Source organism: Sinocyclocheilus anshuiensis, unplaced genomic scaffold (assembly GCF_001515605.1).
Source record: "Sinocyclocheilus anshuiensis isolate Anshui unplaced genomic scaffold, SAMN03320099.WGS_v1.1 scaffold38, whole genome shotgun sequence".
NCBI lineage: Eukaryota > Metazoa > Chordata > Actinopteri > Cypriniformes > Cyprinidae > Sinocyclocheilus > Sinocyclocheilus anshuiensis.
In genome coordinates this window covers 3,612,214-3,625,756 of record NW_015544213.1, presented here as the reverse complement: position 1 = coordinate 3,625,756, position 13,543 = coordinate 3,612,214, and the positions used below count along the sequence as shown (strand labels likewise).

General features: G+C 34.0%; 1 protein-coding gene and 1 long non-coding RNA gene across 2 annotated transcripts in view; one reads left to right on the top strand and one right to left on the bottom strand.

Annotated features, from left to right (window-relative positions):
- Positions 1-5,590: 5,590 nt before the first annotated feature.
- Positions 5,591-13,543, bottom strand: part of LOC107697215 (uncharacterized protein YMR317W-like) — a 17,640-nt gene continuing 9,687 nt past the window's right edge. The window contains exons 3-5 of the mRNA XM_016497915.1: positions 9,059-9,409; positions 7,065-7,213; positions 5,591-6,649 (exon numbers count right to left, since the gene is read on the bottom strand). Of these exons, the coding sequence (XP_016353401.1) occupies positions 6,605-6,649; positions 7,065-7,213; positions 9,059-9,409 (545 nt within the window). The 3' untranslated portion in view covers positions 5,591-6,604. The remainder of the gene's footprint in view (positions 6,650-7,064; positions 7,214-9,058; positions 9,410-13,543) is intronic.
- Positions 7,127-13,543, top strand: part of LOC107697217 (uncharacterized) — a 16,166-nt gene continuing 9,749 nt past the window's right edge. The window contains exons 1-3 of the long non-coding RNA XR_001635173.1: positions 7,127-7,190; positions 7,313-7,405; positions 9,323-9,415. This is a non-coding gene — a long non-coding RNA (uncharacterized LOC107697217). The remainder of the gene's footprint in view (positions 7,191-7,312; positions 7,406-9,322; positions 9,416-13,543) is intronic.

The window sequence follows — 13,543 nt, the reverse complement described above, 5'->3', positions numbered from 1 at the left end:
TGTCATCATAATTCCCGCTGGCTTTATGTGTATTCATACCGCAGGCAGGGTTTAGGCTCGCATTTTAATCGAGAAGTTGATTATCGGTCGCTCAGGATGAACTGGGATCAGCAGTTGCGCTCCATCATCTCCGAGGCTGATGAAAGCGGCGCAAAAATGAGGGTAAGATACTGTTTCATCTCTAATAATTGGATTAATTTTAATTTTCTGTACATGTGTGTCAGTTTAGTGTGTTGTAGATGCCAGCTGCTAGGATGCGCTCTTTATGTCTGGCAGATGAAATAAAAGCAAAGTTAAAATGTTGTCATTGTTTACTCACACTCATGTTATTCTGCACCTGCATGACTGACTTACTTTTGTAGTAAGCATAATACAAAGTTATTAATAATGTGTCTTACAAGGAACGTCTTTCTACACATGGAAGATCTCCCAGAGAAACAAGGTAAACTCGTTTTTAAATGATTATTACGTCCATTAATGGAACCTAAATAATAAATGTTGGCAGATGGAGATGTTCTGTGTTATTGTTTTCTGTTCCTAATCTGGAAATAAAAGGGAAGTTAAATACATACATAAAATACCTTCCAGGCCTACAGAAGTCTTGGAAATTTTAATTTAAATTTTATGGTCAAAATATTAAAATACTACATATTCTGTTTGGGAGTAATGTTGTTTTAGTATATTTATATACTGTTGTAGTTTTATTTTTTTAATGTTTTAAATAAGCTCTTTATATTTTTATTTTAAGTAATTTTATTGTAAAAATGTTCTTTTGTCATTTTTATTTTTTAATTGCTATTTAGGTTTAATTTATTTTTATTTCAGTTTTGGTTTTAGATTTTATTTATTTCCAGTAAATAATTATGGTGCGTGAGGCTAAACTTATTTCAGTTCTAATTTTCATTTAGTATAAGTATTTCATCTTATATTTATATTTTATTTTATTCCAGTATTTCAATTAACTAAAAAGTTTTAAAGGGGTCATATGACGTTGCTAAAAAGAACATTATTTTGTGTATTTGGTGTAATGAAATGTGTTTATGCGGTTTAAGGTTAAAAAAACACATTATTTTCCACATACTGTACATTATTGTTTCTCCTCTATGCCCCGTCTTTCTGAAACGTGTCGATTTTTACAAAGCTCATCGGTCTGAAAAGCGAGGTGTGCTGTGATTGGCCAGCTATCCAGTGCGTTGTGATTGGCCGAATACCTCAAGCGTGTGACGGAAATGTTACGCCCCTTACCATATTGTGATACCTTGTCCCGGCCGGAGTGACGAGACAAAAACATTAAAACCCAATATAAACAAGGCATTCGTTGCATCCAGTGGGGACATAATTACGGATTATAATGACTTATACTGTCTTTTTACGCGTTGCATTGCATCGCGCCGCGTAAACATAAAACCATGTCTGCATTTGTGATCGGAGAAATGACAAACAGATTCGGATCAGCTCCAGGCACGACGAAGCGGATATTGTCCTCTTTTGGAAGGCCAAACAAAGTAGTTTCACTTTCACAACGAAACACACAGCGTCTTCACGACATGGCGGCGGCGGCAACAATACTACAGCGAGAATAAAAGTTACGCTTTCTTTCTTTGCGTGAACATTTGGGCGGCGTTATGCAAATCTTCCCACATAGTGATGTAGATATGTGGGGGCGTGTTAGAACGAGCCGTTTTAGGTAGGCGTGGTTGACTCTTAACTTTTATAAAGAATATCTCTTTGGATTTGAGACTTTAGTCTTTGCAACTTTACAGATCTTCTTTATGCACCAAGAGCTTGTAACACTCCAAAGAGAAAGGAAAAATTGAAATCGCATCATATGACCCCTTTAATAGTTTTAGCTAATGATAATATTGAGGGACTGGAAAAGTCTCCAGAGGAGCAGAAGAGACTGGACTGGACCGACGGATCGAGCAGTGGAAGAGAGAGATGGATCGAGAGCTGAGCAGTCTGAGAGGTCAGATCAACCGAGCCGCGACTCTAGGAAACCAGGAAGAAAGGTCTGTAATGATTCTTTAGTGACATATTTATAAGCAGTATTTATATTGTGCACGCCAACATTGTTCAGTCTCAACAACAAGGGAACTGACCAAATTAAAAGAGGCTTAAAAACACCCTAATATCCATGATGTCCTAATTTTATATAAAAATATTCTAGTTTTTAATATTTAATTCCATTTAATAATTTAAGTGCTTATGCTTAAACCTATTTCATTTAGTTGCCAAGGCAACATTTCAATTTTTTTTTTAAGTTTTTCATCTATTATTTATAATTTATTTTATTTCAGCTTTATTTCAATTATAAAAAAGTGTTTTAATATTTGTAGTTAATGATAATAGCCCTGTTTGGGAATTAAATTGCCATAAAATTATTTTAAAAATCCTTATTTAGTCATTTTGAGGGACTGGAGAAGTCATGGAAATTCATTGATCAGAGGGGTAAGAACCGAGGACCACACACCAAATATAATTAATTAAAAAAAAAAAAATAAAAAAAAAAATATATATATATATATACCCACACACACATACTGTATTTATAGAGCCATGACTCTAGGAGATCAACAAGAAAGGTCTGTAATGATTCTTTACTTACATATTTATATGCAGTATTTATATTGTGCATGTCAACATTGTTGAGTTTTGAGACAATGGAACTGACCAAATTAAAATTGTTTTTAGCATAAAATGACCTTAATATCCACAATTTACTTTTTTTTAAATCATCACTGTAAGTATTCATTCTATTGAAATGTGCATTAAGAAAGTAAATGTGGTATACTTCAAGTATGCTAGTATTCCACTAGTGTAAAAGAAGCAGTTTAGCAGTGGTGCATGTAGTAGTTGAGAATCACAGACATTTATGGTTTATAACAGGGCTAGTCAACGCCGGTCCTGGAGGGCCAGTGATCTGCATAGTTTACTTCCAACCCTTGTCCAACACACCTGTTCATCATTTTTAAATAGTCTTGAATACTTTGATTAGCTTGTCAGGTGTGTATGATTAGGGTTGGAACTAAACTCTGCAGGACACCGGCCCTCCAGGAGCCGAGTTGAAGAGCCCTGGTTTATAATGATCTTCGTCTGTCCACAGTTTCAGCTCTAAACTCCGCAGAGAAGAACTGGAGCAGCTCGGGAGAGAGGTGGACATTCTCAAAAACAAACTCAGTAGGTCGTAAACTAGTCACTTTTCATCTTTGAGGCCATAGATGGATGAACTGACTTACATTAGATATATAAACTATAGCGTTAGACGCATAAATCAAGCTCTTTCAGTGTTGTATTATTACAGTCAGGGCTCTCTGCCAGAGCAAATATACTTTGTGTCAAAATAAACATACACAGCCGATGCGCTGCTTTCACTGTCACACAAATAAACATCCCGCTCCGATATCGCTTGTGTTTGTGTTGGCTTCACATTCATAACGCCTTCAATATTGATAGACATTCAGACTCTGGTTACATTTATACCGTGTTCATAAATGTTAAAAAAGCAAACTGGTTGTGTTTCTGTAGTGCGGCAGGAGGAAGATAGATACGTTCCAGCTCCAGTCAGAGGCCAGAGAAGCAAGGAGACAGTATGAACGCAGCTCTAAAGTAAAGAAATTATACACACGCTCATATATGTACACTATCGCTCAAAAGTTTGGGGTCAGGATGAAAGCAGCATGCATTAAGCAGCACAACTGTTTTCAACACTGATAACAATAAGAAATGTTTCTTGAGCAGCAAAACAGCATATCAGAATGATTTCTGAAGGATCATGTGACACTGAAGACTGGAGTAATGATGCTGAAAATTCAGCTTTGATCACAGAAATAAATTACATCTTAACATATTCAAGTAGAAAACGCTTATTTTATATTGTAATAATATTTCACATTATTACTGTATCAAATAAATGCAGCCTTGGTGAGCAGAAGAGACTTCTTTCAAAAACATCTTAAAGGGGTGTTTTTTTCTCTCTCCAAGTTTCTCAAGGTTTCTTTGATTCTCAGACAGGCTGTTTTTGCTACTGTACCTTTAATGTGCATTTAAATTGACTTCTGTATGTAAATTACTTCCGTTATGATTGGCTAACGTTTGTGAACACACTCAGGTCATGGTGCTTAATATGCAAGTCGTTTACATAAGAATTGATGTTTTTGCTGTGTAGTTTCAGTAAACGGCATGTTCAGTGTGCTGTTTTGGTTCAGTTCACACTCATGTGAGGTTTGTATTCTGCAGAAGTTAGAGAGTTTCACAGACTCGTACCGCACACACATGGTGTCACAGATGGAAATGGAAACCTCTGTCTAATGTTGACGTAAGTAGGTTTAAAGAGTGTAACGGACAGTTTACTTGTGTCATTATGGCTTGAACCGTGCTATTTATGCTATAATTGATCTACGTTCATGTAAAATCAAGTCCATGGGCACAGAGTTTTTGCAGTATTTTTTATGACTGACACACATTAGATATAGTCTTGCTTTGCAAGTATTGCACTGACATACTCTGAGGTATTAGCTACCAATGTAAGTGGCAAAACAGCTTTTGAAATTATGCAAAAAGAGTGTTTTCAATATGAACATGCAACGCATAACATCCATTTAGTCAAAAAGAGTTTGACTCGGGCTTGTGTACATGTTTTAAATGTATTTGCAGTCAGTATTTGGAGTATGTTTGCAAAAATGCTTGTTATATTTTAACATGCATTGATTTGTTCACAGTAAGACCAGATATGTGACCCTGGACCACAAAAGCAGTCTTAAGTCGCTGGGGTATATTTGTAGCAATAGCCAAAAATACATTGTATGGGTCAAAATTATCGATTTCTCTTTTATGCCAAAAATCATTGGGATATTAAGTAAAGATCATGTTCCATGAAGATATTTTGTAAATTTCCTACCGTAAATATATCAAAACTTAATTTTTGATTAGTAATACGCATTGCTAAGGACTTCACTTGGGTAACTTTAAAGGCGATTTTCTCAATATTTTGATTTTTTTTGCACCCTCAGATTCCAGATTTTGTCCTATCCTAACAAACCATACATCAATGGAAAGCTTATTTATTCAGCTTTCAGATGATGTATAAACCTCAATTTTGAAAAATTGACACTTAAGACTGGTTTTGTGGTCCAGGGTCACAAATGTGTATTAAGAAAGTAAATAGTTTTGATTTCACGTTGACTTCAAATTTTTTGAACAAAGAAAAACAGTCACCTTTTTACCACTTGAAATAAGTCTCAATAATTGTAGCATTTCATAACTTGCGTGTCAAGTGCTGTGAGCCAAATTTCAAAAAGTGACAATTTAGTGTATTTTAAAGACGTTTATTAATTAAAAGAACAATGTGTAATAAGAAACACTTTAAATCCACTCTCACATGTTATTACACAAAGTAAACATAACGCATCCATCAGCCATCAAACCACAAAGATGAAAATACTGTATTATTGACTGGTTCATCAATCAATAAAAACAATGTTGGATGTTGAGTCTATAGCTACATTTTGTTCATTTTTTCTCTCAGTTTTTATAAAACATTTCAGGCACAAGAATAGCATTAAAATTATGGCTATTTATTGATTAATGTCTGTTTTTTTTTTTACTGTTTTTGTCAAAGTGCACACAAATGGATTTTTGAAAACAGGTGAATTTTGTAACATCATGAGCCAAGAGCCAGTTGCATTTTCAACGTTGTTTTGTCTATTTGATGACATTCCAAATGATGTAAACAATCCCAAATTTTCATTTGATGTTAACTGAACATCTATAAAACTGACAAAAATGCTATTTCTCACGGGTGGAAGTGTCCTTGGGAACTAAACAGAATGAAGTAAAATGAAACACTTGGAAATCATTACTGATGTCGTTCATACAGTATTGAAGGAATGCTTCAGGTTTAAAAAAAGGTTAAATTTCATCCCTCAGTTTGTAAAAACAAGCAAAAATCAGTTTACAGTAATGCACTTACTATAGAAGGTCTCTCCTTTTGCATGTCCTGCAAAAGTTACAGGGTTTAGCAGCTTTACAGGAGTTGGAAAACTGAATAAAACTTCCTACAGATAAGCTTAGTAGACTATTATCACATTAGTGTCATGTTAACATGAATATTGTTTAAGTCTTGTGGCTGTACTGTAGAAAATGCTTTTTATTGTTTATTCTGGTACCCCACAGACTTGCACTATAAGTGCATTACTGTAAACATGATTGTTGCTGACTGAGATAGAGATTGAAATTTTGTGTGGTGATCGACAACTTGTATTGAACTTGGAACATTTCTTTCAAGGAATAATTCACCAAAAAATGAACATTTGCTCACCCTCAGGGCATCCAAAATTGTTTCTACATTCTACTCCCAAATATTCCCGCAGCACACAGCCCTTCCAAACCCCACGTAAAGTGCAAGAAAACTTCCCAACAAACAGGAACTGACGGCCACGGTGAATTTAACAACTAAAGTGGAGTATTACGCTACATTTAGTCCTGTAACAGAACAGAAGTGTTTGTGCCTCTATGAAGCACATCAGCCATTTAATTGTGTCTGTGTGTGTTGTGTTGATCAGAGGATGTTGGGCGCTCTGAAGATGTCTGAGGAACATCTGGGTTTTCAGTAGCTGTACATGGAGAGAGGCGCGTCCTCCAGCATATCATCCTGAAACACACAGATGTCAGTGAGTCGTTCTCAGGAAACGCTGTCATTTGTGAGCTATACTGTATGTGCATCAATGACTTTCTCCTGCAAGACTTGCCAGTAAGGAGGAGCAACAACAATGTACAGTATGTGGAAAAGAATGTGTTTTTTGAACCTTAAACTGCATAAACACATTGCATTACACCAAATACACAAAATAATGTTATTTTTAGCAACGTCATATGACCCCTTTAAATGAAATGTAAAATAAAAAACAAATAGCAATATCATTTGTATACACGGCATCTAAATGGTTTCCTGAGAATGATACTTTTAACTGTCAGTGTTGAATGTTTGTCACATGGCTGATTGCTTAGAAATGTATTGAGCTAGTATGTGTTTGTTTTAAAATGATTTGTGGAAGCTGAGGTCTCACCATGGGGAGAGCTTGAAGTCTGCGAAACTCTGGACCGTCACTTGTGTTTCTGAATTTGAGGAATATGAGGACCGACACGATGGCAGCGACGACGACGAACGCTGACACCAGTCCAGCAAGCAGCGGGTCAGTGGACACTTTGCTATTGTCTAGAAGAACCAAAACAGAAAGAGAGAGAGAATAATACTAGCGCACTTTCTGGAAAATATGTAAATAGTGTGTGTTTGTGTGCTTGAGTGTTTCTGCAGAGACGCAAAAGCCTGGCGAATCCACAAAGATGCATCTGTTCTTCGGTTGTGTCAGCGTGAAGACGTCTCTCACAGCTCGCCGTTCCTCTACACGTATAATGACGTTCTTGTTTTCCACATGCTCTGTTATCAGCCTCTCTGCTGTTAGACCGCTATTCATATCCAGTTTATGAGGATTTCTTTTGCTCGCCGTTATGGCACACAAAAATGCAGATGTGCACTGTAAATATTTGTGCGTGCAGCTGCATTTGCTCACAAAAGCATCAACCAAATGAATAATCACATGATGTTTGATAATCGCAGCAATAAATCATGCCCGCATTGAAAGACGACAGGCTTTCTGCCCATATCAGCAGCAGAGGTCTCCAGCAGAAAGCAATGCTTTTGTCAAAATCAGTCAGTCCGGTCATAATTACACAGCAATTTTAATGCGGATGATGCTACAGTAATTAAATATAAATACAGTATTCATATTGAAAAGTACCGATAAATATAGTTAAAAATATATTTAAGTTTATTATTATATATGACTAAATATATCAAGTTTAATACATACTTTAAATTAAAAACTAAATAAAAAGAAAACATTTATACTGAAATGGTAAATATAGTTTGTAATCATTAAATGCATAATATTTAAGTTTTTTATTAAACTTAAATTCAGAATTTATACCAAAAAGTACTGACAAATGTTGTTTCCTAAATACATTATATATGTGTATTTAAATATATTAAGTGTAAAGTATTTTTTAACATTAAGAATTCAGAATTTATACTGAAAAGTACTGATAAGTATAGTTTATAATAAATACATTATATTTAAGTGAATTTAAATGTATTAAGTGTCAAATATATTTAATATTGAGAATTCAGAATTCATACTAAAAAGCACTGATGAATATAGTTTATAATAATACATATTTAAGTGTATTTAAAAATAAATGTAATATATATTTAATAATAATAATTGAGGGTTACACTTTATGTTAAGGTGTCCTTGTTACAGTGCATGTAATTATACATTTAAGTACTGAGTAATTAACTACATGTACTTACTATATGGTTAGGATTAAGGTTTGGTTTAGGGTTACTTGCATGTAGTTATGCATAATTAATTGTTATTACAATTGTAAGTACATGTAACGTGTAACAAGGACACCTTAAAATAAAGTGTTACTGAATTGAGAATTTATACCGAAAAGTACTGACAAGTATTGTTTATTAAATACATTATATTTAAGTGTATTTAAATATATTAAGTATAATATATATTAAATATGAAGGATTCATACTGAAAAGTACTGATGAATATAAATGATAATAAATACATTATATTTAAGTGTATTTAAATATATTATGTGTAATATATATTTAGTATTAAGAATTCATACTGAAAAGTACTGATGAGTATAGTTTATGATAATTAAATACATCGTATTTAAGTATATTTAAATATATAAAGTCTAATATATATTTAATACCATAAGAATAAAGAATTCTACTGAAAAGTACTGATATAGTGTATTTAAATATGTTCAATATAGTTACATATTTACATTACATATATATTTTAATATAGTTCATATTAAATGCGTTAAGGGTTAAAACATTTGCTGAAAAAAAGTCTTATTTACTTGAAGCTAGGATATTGTGTTGTTTTAAAGATGTATTTTTGACTGGAAAACCAGATGAAATACTGATCAAGAAGACTAATGAAATGCAGGATTAGTCTGTGTTTTCACGTACCGTGGTCTCCGACGTTCAGAGCTGAGGGGGTGTTGCCGTGGGCTTTCATCACTGTCATCTGCGTGGTGAGCGCTGGGGCGGCGGCAGTACTGGGTGATGATGCTGGTGGAGTGGATTTCCGTCTGCTGCGAGCGCTCGTTGATTCTGGGCTGCTCGCGTCTGGAGCTCGCGTGCTGATGTGGATGCTGCTTGTGGGCTCATGGGTCGTTGACGGCAGGAGTGTAGTTGGTTTTACCGTGGTAACTGCTGTCTCATTATTCACAGGTGACACATCCGAGTCATTTCGACTGTCTGTGATGTTCCCAGAGAAACTGACATTCTCTGCCGGGGTGGATGAGTTCATCAGCATCTCTAAAGGTGAAACAAACACAGTGGTGTTAAATCAGCAAAAAGTGTTGTGCCCACTCAGATTTGAGTACTTCCAAAAAAAGTTGCACAATTATAATTTTCCTTGCTTTATTTTGTGATTTATAAGATTTTTTTAACCTTTTTAATTAAATTTTTTATGCTCACCAAGGCTGCATTTATTTGATCAAAAATACAGTAAAAACAGCAATATTGTGAAATATTATTACAATTTAAAATAACTGTTTTCTATGTGAATATATTTTAAAACGTAATTTATTCCTGTGATGTAAAGCTGAATTTTCAGCATCATTACTCCAGTCTTCAGTGTCACATGATCTTCAGAAATCATTCTAATATGCTGATTTGCTGCTCAAGAAATATTTCTGATTATTATAAATGTTGAAAACAGTTGTGCTGCTTCATATTTTTGTGTAAACCATGAAAACAGATTTTTTCCCCCTTGGATTCTTTAATGTCTAGAAAGTTCAAAAGAACAGCATTTATTTGAAATAGAAATTTAATGCATATTTATTTAATTACTAAATAAATGTTAAGTGTATAAAAACATATATATTTACATATATTTATATTAAATATATGAAGTGTAAAACATTTTCTTTATTTGAAATAGAAATCTTTTGTAACATTATCAGTGTCTTTACTGTCACTTCTGATCAATCTGATGCATCCTTGCAGAATAAAAGTATTAATTTATTATTTAATTTATTAAAAAATCTTACTGAAACATTTGAACAGTAGTGTACAGAGTTTACTTTCAAAAAGTAAACTAAGGGGTTTGTTAAAAAGTTTTTTTTTCTTTTTTTCCTTTTGGTCATATCTTATCTTGAATATTACACAAAGTAAGCCAGAACCGCCACTGGTGCCAACTTTAAAAAAGAAAAATGGGTGCATGATGTCCCTGGTGGGCGTTTTTCGGTGAAAAACACAGAGCTGCTCAACACAACATGCAAACTGAGCTGCAGCTTTGGGCTTTTTCAGTTAAATTCATGAGCACATGTAACATGACTCAACGGGCGGCTACATGTTCAACGCCGTTTCTTCGGTTGGTGATGCCTTTGTTAAACACTAAAAGCATTTCCAACTCATTTTAACTCCTGTAATGTGACTTAAGAGTGAAATGTGAGATTCAGTAAGATTGAATCCATCAGTAAGTGGTTGGATTGTGAAAAGTGGTCTCTTTATGACTGATGGGGGAAGGGGATGAAAAATTAAGAGAGCTTGATGATGTCGGGGCAGAAAGGAAAGCTGTTTCAGAGGTGGAGTAAGTCATTCTTTCATTTCGATGATTACAAAGACATCCTTTTTTTTTTCTATGGAACATAGAAAAAACCAGGTATGAGGGATTAATTGGATTGGTTGTTTTACAGAGTGAAAGGAAACTGATCTGAATGTGAAAACACTGAACGTTTGCCACATATGTGTGAGTTCTTCACGGAAAGAGGCTAGCATACTATTCACCTGGCTAGTATACTATTACTATTTCTGCAGTATGTACACTACCGTTCCAAAGTTTGGGGTCAGTAAGAATTAAAAAAAAAATTAATTAATACTTTTATTCAGCAAGGATGCATACAATTGATCAAAAGTGACAGTCAAAACATTTATAATGTTAAACAAAGATTTATTTGACAAATAATGCTGTTCTTTTGAATTCTCTATTCGTCAAAGAATCCTGAAAAATATTTCCGGTTTCCATTCAATATGAAGCAGCGCAACTGATTTCAACACTGATAATTATGAGAAATGTTTCTTAAGCAGCAAATCAGCATATCAGAATGATTTCTGTAGGATCATGTGACACTGAAGACTGGAGTAATGATGCTGAAAATTCAGCTTTGATCACAGCAATAAATTACATTTTACAATATATTCACATAGAAAACAGTAGTAATAATATTTCACAATATTACTATATTTTTACTGCATTTTTGATCGAATAAATGCAACCTTGGTGAGCAGAAGAGACCTTTCACGTTAAAAATATAAAATAATAATTGCATTTATTTCCAAGATAGATGCACTCAGAAAATTAAATATGCACATTAACAATGTATGTAAAAGCACATATTGTGTACGTTTTAAGTACGTTAGTGTTTCATCTGGATGCAGCCAGTGAGTGTATTTGAGCTCTGCAGTAATGCAGCAGGATGATTTTTAATGGTGTTGGTGAGATCTTTGATGGTTTGTGGAGTGAGCCAGAGTTGTTCTGTGTGACAGCACGTGTCTGTGCATGTGAGACGTGTGCGTGTGTGAACAGCACTGAGCTGTGTGTGTGTGTGTGTGTGTGTGTCATGAGGATTCAAACTCTCACACTCTCATGTCAGATCTCACACTGCATTTACTCACTGTCTCTCTTTATGTCGTTTTACATTGCTGTCGCAGTTCAGAACCACTGATTGTTGTGTAAATTATCTGTTCTGTCAGGTCAGGTAGTAGCTAAGTGGAAGAATTCACCCAAATGATGAAACTTCTCTTATTTGCTCACTCTCATGTTGTTCTAAACTTGTTGAAATATGTCTTTGCTTGCCATTTTAGATTATGAAGCAGCAGGAATGTGATTTTCAGCCAATGATGACTTAGATATTGGTGTGTTCTGCTTTTGTGCTTCACAGAAGAAAGAAAGGTACGCGGGTTTGGAACAACATAATGAGAGTAAATAATGACAGAATTTTCGTTCTTAGGTTAAATATTCCTCTGTGGTAGTCTCAACAAAGTTAGTTTGAAATTAGCAGAAAATGTGTAGAATGAGTGAACAGTGTTATTCTATATTATTATTATTTATATAGTATTTATTCATATTTTAAATTAGATTTAAATAAAATCCACTTAAAAAATATTAATAAATGTTATATAAATAATAAATTAAAATGAAAAGTGAAAATATAAAAAAAATAAGTATTTATATACAAGTATTTCAGTTACTTGCCAAAGCAACATTGCAAATTTTTTTTCCATATATATATTTATATTAGTGTTGTCTATTGATAAAAAAAGATAACTAATTAATTGCACTTTTTTCTGAAATGAATCGCGATTAATCCCACCTAACATTAATGTTTTAAAATATACTTTTATATTGCAATAATTTCACATTCAATCTTAATTTAAATGAATGTAGAAATAACAAAGACAGTATATTTTTTATATTTGTCTAATGCCATATTTTTTTGCTAATATTTAACCATTGACTAGCCATTCAACACTACAGTATAACTGAGAGCTATCAATTTTAACATTTATTAGACTTAAAAAAATAATAACTTCTAATTTAAGTGAACTTAAATCAATCTTCGCATTAACCCATTATAATAAATGTCATATGTAGCTACCTGTGCCCTTCAGCAAGAAGGAAATATACAGAAATTGAAGTTATCAAACACTAAATTCTAAATTAAATATAGACAAATCCTTAAAGCTACAAAAGTGATTGATTTCCTCTTTTTTTCTTTTGTTCTTTGATGAACAGAAATCACAGCAGCTGGTTATTAGGTTATTTTGGCTGCTTTAAGAGCTGCCGCTGCTGAACATGACATGGATCTGACACGCATCGTATTTTCTCATAACTCTTTACCTTTCCTGACCCACCTCAGGTCTTAAAGTCTCTACTAATGAGCTGAGGAGTTAAATCAGGTTTGTTAGATGAGGGAGACAGTGCTGGGCTGCTCCAGGACAGTTTTGAAAACCACTGCATTTCAGAGAGATGTTCTAAACCCATTATAATAAATGTCATATTTAGCTACCTGTGCCCTTCAGCAAGTAGGAAATATACAGAAATTGAAGTTATCAAACACTAAATTCTAAATTAAATATAGACAAATCCTTAAAGCTACAAAAGTGATTGATTTCCTCTTTTTTTCTTTTGTTCTTTGATGAACAGAAATCACAGCAGCTGGTTATTAGGTTATTTTGGCTGCATTAAGAGCTGCCGCTGCTGAACATGACATGGATCTGACACGCATCGTATTTTCTCATAACTCTTTACCTTTCCTGACCCACCTCAGGTCTTAAAGTCTCTACTAATGAGCTGAGGAGTTAAATCAGGTTTGTTAGATGAGGGAGACAGTGCTGGGCTGCTCCAGGACAGTTTTGAAAACCACTGCATTTCAGAGAGATGTT